Source organism: Bison bison, unplaced genomic scaffold, assembly GCF_000754665.1.
Source record: "Bison bison bison isolate TAMUID 2011002044 unplaced genomic scaffold, Bison_UMD1.0 scf7180017861528, whole genome shotgun sequence".
In the NCBI taxonomy this organism is placed as follows: Eukaryota; Metazoa; Chordata; class Mammalia; order Artiodactyla; family Bovidae; genus Bison; species Bison bison.
In genome coordinates, this window is record NW_011492100.1 from 148976 (window position 1) to 158280 (window position 9305).

The following is a 9305-nucleotide window of genomic DNA, read 5'->3' on the forward strand; positions in this document are numbered from 1 at the left end:
CTCCATGGGGGGGGGGGGACCGGCAGGGAGGGGCACTTTATGAGGGAGGCTGGGGTCTTCACTTTGAATTGAAAGAAGGTGCTTTAGAACCCCCTGGAAATGACCCCATTAGAATGCATCATTGCCTATCCCCTGCCCACCCCAGTTCAGGAGGGTTTGGAGTCCTGGGAAGGGGACTGAAAGAGGGCTAGGGGCTACTGGTGGGTCTGGGAAAGATGAATAATAGGAAGGGGGTCCTCACCCTGATTTTTAATCCCAGGGTCCTATTACCTCATACCCCCACCCACTCCTGGGTGGGGGAGGGGAGACCCAGCAAGCCGGAGGAGGGCAAAGCCGCAGAGATGAGTCACCAAGACAGGAAAAGAGAGAGAGGAAAAGAGACAGAGATGAGGAGAGACACAAAGAGAGACAGCTACTGGAAAGACTGAGAAAGGAAGACACACACACACACCATCACACCATCACATCATCACACCATGAAGATGGTATCCACAAACTAACAAGAGAAAGGAGACTGTGTGTTTCCATAATCCTGAGCCAGACTTCTCCAACATCCACTTGCCACACACACCACTATCATTCACAGTTACACTGATATCCTGAGACACACCCTCTTACACAAACACAATGTCACACCTAGTCTAGCAGAGTCACCCAGACACATGTTGAAGATGTAACCAAGACAGTGGAATGGAGGTTCAGGTTGAGAGCCCTCGATGTCTTTTACACGGGATGATGGGAGGGGGTAAAAGCGCTAAAGGGATATAACTTCAAAAATCCAAGGCTCACAGGCTATGCCTTGCACACGCAACAATACAGAGTCCCCCACCTCCCCATGCCCACATACATGGTAACCTATCAAGAATCCTCCTTATCAAGAAGCCACTTGAAGTGCCTGGTTGTTGGGTACGCCAGGCGCGTAGCCCCGAATACATCCCACCCAGACACCCCCTGACTCGTACACACATGTACAGAAACACAGACACACAAAGACGCCCATGGACACACTCACACGGACGGAAACCACCTTGCGCTGCCTCGCCCGCGTCCGCGCAGGTCCTGGCGCCCCCGCGTGGTACTTTTCGGGATCGCAGTCCCCGCCGCTCCGGAGCTCGGCTCCCGCGGGGCGGCGCCCAGGCTCCCTCCACCTCTTGCCCCTCCGGTGCGGTGCCCACCCAGGAACGGGGAGAAGGGGAGCGCACTGGCCACGAGAGAGCCGACAGCTGGGAGTTAGACCCCTGAGTCGTGGGGACGAGGCAGGCTGGTTCCGGATGCCACGGGGAACTTGCGAGAAGAGCAAGAATTTGAAACAGCAGTGGACCACCCCTCCACCGCCCCACGCCGGCCAACACGCACACACCCGCCCCCGGTCCAGGGGAAAGCGAGGCCCGGGGCCGGTCCAGGCGCCGCGCCGCTGCCCGCCTCGGTTCTGAGCAATCACTTCTTTCTGCCGCTTGGTTGGGGTGGGGGTGGGGGCGCGCCACGGCCAGCAGCCCTCCCCAGCTCCCCTCCAGGAAGTCATTAGCCCCGTTGCCACAGGGCTTAGAGATCCTCTCTAATACAGGCTGCTGGGGAAGTGGGGGAGGACAATGCATCTCAGCCCTCCTCACTGACAAGAAGTGAAACAGACACAGAAGGTGGGCTAAGGGGCCCGTTTTATTGCAACACAGCCATGGTTGAAGTGACAAGGAGGCTCGGCAGCTCGACCAGGCACAGGAAGCCGAAACGGGGGAAAGTGGGGAACAGAGGCTGTCCCCTTGGTCCACCCCCGTGCACCCCCTGTCGCCCTCCTCTGTCCACGCCTTTGATTCCATCCCCCCGACTCCCCCACCCCGCCGCGCCGGCTCTCAATGACTCCCTTTGGACAATGACTGTCCATTGTCCAACAGGAAGCTCCAGCTACAGTGAGGTTCTGACATGTGCTCTGGTCTGGGGACACCTGGTTTCTAGTCCCTGCCAGGCTCCCAGCTATTGTGAGCCACTTGGAAGTCACTCGGGTCTTTCGGAGCCTCCGTGTCCTCCCTCTGCGGGAGACGTCAGAATCCCGTGTTGGAGACAGCGCTGTGCAAGTGCAGCTGTTACTACTTGCATTTAAATAGAAGACTGTCAAAGTCCACAGAAAGCGTAAAGAGGATGGGAGGGGTGTCCAGAAATATCTGGAGGTGGGGGTTCCAGTTGTGCTAAAAGGCAGCCCCGCTAGAAGGACGAGATAGCCTCGCACCAGGCTCTGGGACCTGCCCTCCGCTATACCAGACCTCCCCACCCGGAACTCTCTGATTCACAGGCCTGGTTCAGGCTCCCGGTTGGTGGCATAGGGAAGGGAGCCAGCAAAATCCTGCAAAGCTGGGGGAAACCCCAGTCAGGGGAGGCAGCCTCAAAAAGGTGCATCGCCAGAGCATAAGCAGGGGCCAGATGGAGGTGGAGCATTATAAATTTATTTCCTTTACAGAGTCTTTCTCCATATTACACACAGAGGGTGAGGAAGGGTTCATGGGGAACGGCAATGAGAAATGGAGAACTAAGAGAGGTCCAGGCACAGGAGGCTAAGACTAGGCGAGGCAGGAGCGCGAGGCAAGCTCTGAGGGCCTGAGAAAGATGGGGAGGAAGAAAACAGTATGAATTGAGCTGTCGGCTGGGCGCGGGGGCGTCGCGCGTACTTCTGACAGCTTCCTTCCACGAGGGGGCAGAAGGGAGAAGCCGGAAAGGGCAAAGTACATTCCTAGGCCGGGGCACCGACTGGGAAAGGCTCTGAAGCTGTGAAGGAACTCATTCTTTGGCCGGGAAAGGGGATGGGTGGACAATAGCAGTAAGTGGCTCCCCCAAACTCGGCGGTTCAGATCAGGGTGTGGGCAACTGCGTTTGGGGGCGCTAGAGTCCAGATGGCAGAGAGGTAAGGGGGATAGGGAAGGGAGGAGCAGACCGCGGGTAAGTGTAGGCGTCAGAGCAAGGAAGAATTGATGCTTTGAACTGTGGTGTCGGAGAAGACTCTTGAGAGTCCCTTGGACTGCAAGGAGATCCAACCAGTCCATTCTAAAGGAGATCAGTCCTGGGTGTTCATTGGAAGGACTGATGCTGAAGCTGAAGCTCCAATACTTTGGCCACCTGATGCACAGGGGCGACTCATTGGAAAAGACCCTGATTCTGGGAAGATTGAAGGTAGGAGGAGAAGGGGACGACAGAGGACGTGATGGTTGGATGGCAAAACCGACTCAATGGATGGACATGAATATGAGCAAGCTTGAGGAGATGGTGATGGACAGGGAAGCCTGGCGAGCTGCAGTCCATGGGGTCGCAAAGAGTCAGACATGACAGCGACTGAACAACAGACTGAGGACCAAGAGCAGGGGTAAGGGGCGGGACTTGAAGCAGTAGGGCCAGGGCTTGGTGGGGGCGGGGATCCGCGGAAGGAGGTGGGTCTAAAGTGCATATTCTCTCCAACTCGACTGGAGAGGCCTTAGTTGTCGGCCTCCAGCAAGTACTGTTCAGGATAACCCTTGACCAGTGCAAGCCCCCAGCCAGCCTGGTGGAAGTCAGCCACCAGTTGTGACCACAACTGGGGCGCAGGGAAGAGTTGGCACACGACGTTGAGACTGAAATGGGCTCTGGAGCTGCAGATGCTACAGAAGCTGGCTCTGCCTCTGCGCACCGTCGCTGCTGAAGGCATCGATGCGGAGGTAGCGCCACGTGCTGTCGCCGCGGTGCGGGATGTGGAAAGGGCGCATGCACAGCGTGAGCACCGCGCGGTTGTGCGCGGCTGTCCATGCGCCACTTCAGGCCTTTGGCCGCCAGGAGGCGCAGGTTACTCTCACTCGGCCAGTAGGGCGGCCACTCCTGGGATGGTTTCTCCTGTCACGCTGCAAGGAGGGCGACAGCAGAAGGCGTGCCAGGTCGCTGCCAGCCTTCCACACGGCCTCCCCAGGCAGCTGCGAGAAGACGCCGGAGGCCTAGCAGCGCCTACGAGTTGAATTGGACCAAAAGGATGCCCTGCGTGGGGCACGAGCAAGCACGGCTCTGGGCGGTGGGAGAGCTGAGAGCCTGGCGCCTCTTGGCATCTTCACTTCCACAGTCACACGCATGGGCTCCCATCTGCGTCCCTGGGGAGGGCCGACGGTGCGAGACTGGGTGGAGTAAGGTATGTGAGAGCATGGAGGAACCAGGGGCAAGGCCTCCGAATACCTGGATCCCAGAGAAGAGCGGGGATCGACGTGGAGTAGTCAGGGAACTGGGGATGTGGGCGTCAACAGTGGAAGCAGGGGAAGCTGATCGCGGTAGGCCCCTGATCACGGTAGGATGGGGGAGGCGGACGTAAAGGACAAAGGCTCAGATTAGGATGTTTTGGTTCCTGGACTGAGGCGGGATCCATGTAGGGGAGGCAGGGTCACGAAGCCTGGACGCCTGGTCTCCAGCCTCCCAGAGTAAGGATCCAGGGCTTAAAGATTGGAAGTGGAAGCTGTTTGATTTTCCCTGGACAACAAGGTCTGGGTAAGGACTGGGATTCCCAGGGCAGGGCTCATGGGCGCCTCCACCGGGCAGAGCGGGCAGTGAAAGAAAGGCGGTGACTGACTGCAGGAAAGGGAGGACAAAGCCCGGAGGCCCCTTGAGGAGAGGCCCGGCCCTCCGAGCTCCTTTGTTCTGCTTGGTAATTAGGCGGAATTTCTTCAGCTCCTGGGGCCCTAGCTGATCGTCCCTGGTGAGTTGTGCCACTTTGATCCCCCAGGTGCTGTCTCTTACCAGCTGCGAACAGAAGGGCTCTAGCAGCCGGGCCACCCTCTTGCAGCGCTCCGGGGACGCCACTGCGCAGTCCCTCCGCCAGCGGCGTCTCCCCAGCGTCGATCCGGTGTACCGACTCCCTCTCGATCTGCGACCGAGGCCATTGTGTGTGTGGGGGTTTGCTCTCCGACGGGGCTCTCCGTTCAAAGGACTCGCCTCTTCTCACACACTGAGCACTCCGTTGTCATTCCCCCGGGGCGCCAGGCCAGACCCGTGACCTGCCCAAGGAGCTCTCCTCAGCACCCGGGTCTCGGATTCGAAAGCCTGCAGAAAGATCATTCCCGGGCGTCTCTTCCACCGCTTGAGATGCTCCAGACCCGGGGCGCGTCATGTCCCTGCCCGTTCGCCACGCCCCCTCGCATTGGCTCCACCCCAGGCGCTTGCCACGCCCCACTGCCTCTTAGCCCCGCCCCCAGCCATCTCTGAGCCCACCCTGTATCCAAGCAGGCTCTGTTGCTGGGAGAGTTAAGTCTACTCAGGGGTCTGGACCCCATTCTAGCTGCTCCCATCCCCAGACTCCTCCTTCTTGACTGCTCCCCTCTTTCTGTGTTCTTACCCCCAGAAACTCCTCAAAAGAATCCTAAAATACTGAAGCTGTCATCCTTCTCTTGGGTTCCTCCGCCATTTCAAGCTCTACACACCCCTCACCCACCCTCACTGACCAGGCCCCTGGAGTCACACGCCCTACTCTTTGGTTCCAAAAGCCGATTCTATTTCCTCAGCAACCGGACCAGGGCTGAGGAGAGGCTCCATTCGTCCTCTCCCAAAGACCCATGCACCCAAATCCCTTTTCACCTGCCTCCCGAACTCTCGGCTCTCACCTGTTCCTCTGTTGCACTTGGCCGGCACTGCTCTGTGGTCGGGATCCTAGAGCCAGCTGTGGAAGCGGCTGGGAAGGTAGTCAAGGTCACGGTCGATGCTCTCCCCGCCGCCCCACCCCCAACACACACACACACCCAAGACGGCCAACACCTCTTCAAATTCCCTTTCTGTGGCCACTATGAAGTCCAAAGGGCCGGCCTCGGCCTCAGGCCCCGATCCAGAACTGGGCTTGGACCCAGGGACTTGCCCTTGGCCTCAGGTCCTGACTCGGTCCCAAGCCCTGGGAGCTTGAACTCAGTCTCAAGCCCTGATGTGGGATTGAACTCGACCCTGGCCTCCTGGGATCTCTGAGCATACCTCTGCATCTGGCTCCATGTCTTTTTTGGGCTTAGAAACCTCTGAGGTGGCTCCATCACTGCTGGCTTCCAGCTTCATGATCCTGAAGAAAAGAGAAAACCCAGCGCGGGGGTCAGAGCACCCCATTTCCACAGCAGGCCCCCTCCACGCAGTCCACACAAGCCCTTCCTACTTAAAAACCCCTTCTCTTCTCACAGACCCTGGGAATAGAGGGCTGGCAGCTCCCCTCCCACCACCAGCTACTAGAACTCCCAATCTTGTGCTGTTCCACCCTCTGGGATGCTCTTCACACACTCATTACCCCTTGAATTCCTTCATCCCTGATCACCCTGGTCACCCCCAGAACTGAGATTAAGAACAGAAGGCCCCTGGGGGGATAATAGAGGGACCCCACCCCCTTCAAGGGCTGCACCAACTCTCTGCAGAACGACAGGTGAAGAAATTCCCATCACCTCCACTCCCCCCAGGAGGGTTCCCAGAGCCCTCTTTCCCAGCTGTCAGAAAGAGGGGAAGGAGAGGGTTCAACTGCCCGGACTCCTACTACTGCTCATCCCAGAACAAAGAGTGGGGGTGTAGACATCAGATCTCTCCATATCGCTGCCCCAGTGCCCTCCACCCCACATATTCAAACATAAACTAAGGAGTGGACAGATGGACAGTTCTATTAGAAAATGTCAAGCCGTTCCTCTCAGGGTAATCAAAACCGCCCTTTCCTTTTTGAGTCTGTTCCCTCCTTTTCCAGAGGGAAACTTGGCTTCATTCCAGGGCTAGGTGATTATTTTGAAAAAAGCTCTGTTGGAGCTTCAGCAAACATATATCCGCCAAGATTACCTACGCCCTCTCCCCACTGACTTCACCTGTAGAGATGCAGTCCCTTCCCTTCTCTCTCTCTTCTTTTTTGGAAATTTCTTCCTGTAATCCTTGCTTCATGTCCCACTCAGGCTGCCCCTGCTCTTCCCATTCCTCCAAGTCTCCTTTTTGGGTCAGTACTCTGTGTATCTGCTACCCCTTTGGCATCCAGTTCTTTTCCCCTGCTGCTCAGAGACAGGGCCAAAGAGAAAGCTCCCTGACCAAGCCCAGATGACTCCTCATTTCTAGACCTCTCTTCTCCAGATCAACAAAATAAACCAATCAAATCCCCTCCTCTCTCTTTCAGCCAGGTAGAATTGTTCCCTTGTGTAACCTACATAAGCCTCAGTAACCAACATCCCAGGGGACACACATGCCAGCTATTTTGTGGGCGGCAATATTAATTTGAGGTTGAGAGAATGAATACAAGGATGATAAGGAAAATGCTGCCCCCTTTCCTGGAACCTGGCCCAGGGGGTGCTTGAACTACATCTCCCATAGTGCCCTGGAGCACAGGGCTGCCTCAGCCTTATAGAACATGACATGGGTTTGAGAGATGGGACCAGCAAGGGCAGCAAGGGGTGGCTTAAGGATGATTTCCTGGTGGCTCAGCTGGTAAAGAATCCGCCTGCAATTCAGGAGACCTGGGTTCGATCCTTGGGTTGGGAAGGTCTCCTGCAGAAGGGAACGGCTACCCACTCCAGTATTCTTGCCTGAAGAATCCCATGGACAGAGGAGCCTGGTGGGCTACAGTCCATGGGGTCACAAAGAATTGGATAGGACTGAGCGACTTTCACTTTCAGTTTAGTTTCCATATCGCAAACATGGCTTATGTAAACACAATGTCCTTCCTATACCAGCAAGTTTCAAACAAGGGCTCCATCTCCTTTTTTTTTTTTTTCAGTCTAATGTTGATTCTCAAGGCTCTGCCACATAAGCTGGGGTGAGGTCAGATAGTTCAGGCCAGTATCATAAGAGGGGGAGGGGAAGCACAGGCTCAGAGGATCTTAGGCTCTTAGGGCCATCAGGGACCATCTGGCTCCATCCTTTCATGGAGATAAAATCAATCAAGGCCCAAGATGGTTAAGATCTTGCCTAAGGTGACTCAGCTTGGGCAAAGCCAGGCAAAAAGTTCCATTTTCCTGACTCTGAGGCCAGTGGGGAGATCTCTGACCCCAGCCTGAAGAAAAAGAATAGGAATGACTGGATCCTTGGCAGGAGTCAAAGGTTCCAAGTGCTAAGGGCTAAGCTGACTCAGAACCAGAGATGAACTTGCGAGAGGAACCCCCACTGCCATCTCTCCACTGTCAGCAATTTCTATGCCAAAAATGAGCTCAATCAGACTCCTCGTGCCAGGCTCTAGGAATGACGGTCCCAGAGATAAGTAGGTTAGCTTGAGGCTCCCATTTGGATTTCCAGACAACCTCACTAGCAGTTCCTGAATCCCTGGAAGATACAAGCTGGCAGTTCAGGGATAACTCCAACAATTCTCCACTGCTGCCCAAAGCGGGCAGAATGTGAGCAACCTGAAGACTGCCACACATGCAACTAGATGTTGGTTTCCCTCTCTCTTTCAAGATGGGGAGACTAGTTCCAAAGAGTGTGTCTACATCTCAGATATGGATAGGTATAAGGGGAGGGGATCCCCAGAGCCACAGGAAAGAAGAGGGAGCTTGCCAATTCACCCTGTGTCTTTTCTTCCCCGGCACTCTCTACTCCTATTCCCTTTGCAGGAGATGGAAAGGTTCCAAGGTCTGTAAGCCCTGGGGGAGGTGGGTGCTGGGATCAAAGTACGTTAGGGGTTCCAGGCCAAGCCAAAACAACCAGCTGGCCCCCACAACTCTTGTTACACACTCTGATCCATTCCCACCCTCCAACCTGGCTCCTTGAGTTATAACTTCCATTAGGTGTGGAGGCAGAGGCGGAGGCAGCCCTATGCCCCAGGGCACTATGGGAGATGTAGTCCAAGCACCCCCTATGGGCCAGGTTCCAGGAAAGGGGGAAGCATTTTCCTCATCATCCTTGTATCCATTCTCTCAGTCTCATAAATATGACTGATCCACTCTGGTGAGAGGGTAAGTGTAGTCATCCCTGGGCATGCCGGGAGCCCAACTCTCCCCTCCTCCCTCACCCCACACACCTGAAATATTAATGCCCCTGAGGTCGCAGCTTCTCTGAGCTGGAAGACAAACGGAGAGAGGAAAGGCAGGGACAAAGAGACGGCGGCTATACGAAGCACCCAAAGAGAGAGACAATGATCAGAACTGAGGCAGAAAGGAGACAAAGGCCATCAAGAGAGGATCTGGAGGGCATGGATAATAACAGACATGACACCTGGTGATTCAGAGCCCAGTAGATGCCAACAAACCCCACAAAACTTCCTAGCTTGCACCCCCTCCCCAAGGAGGCCAGAAATAGAAAGCAGAGTGACACACCCACCCCCTTCTCCCAGCGGGTGTGTGGTGGGGAAAGGGGTCAAGGAGGGAGAGGAGAAAACCAGGGAAGAG

General features: G+C 55.9%; 1 protein-coding gene across 1 annotated transcript; it reads right to left on the bottom strand.

Moving 5' to 3' along the window:
• Positions 1-3454: 3454 nt before the first annotated feature.
• Positions 3455-6027, bottom strand: NAT16 (N-acetyltransferase 16 (GCN5-related, putative)). Its single transcript, XM_010832596.1, is given in 10 exon segments — positions 3455-3596; positions 3598-3737; positions 3739-3848; positions 3851-3945; positions 3947-3984; positions 4624-4794; positions 4796-4858; positions 5592-5647; positions 5727-5834; positions 5922-6027. Coding segments are annotated over 10 exon segments (1029 nt in total).
• Positions 6028-9305: the final 3278 nt, after the last annotated feature.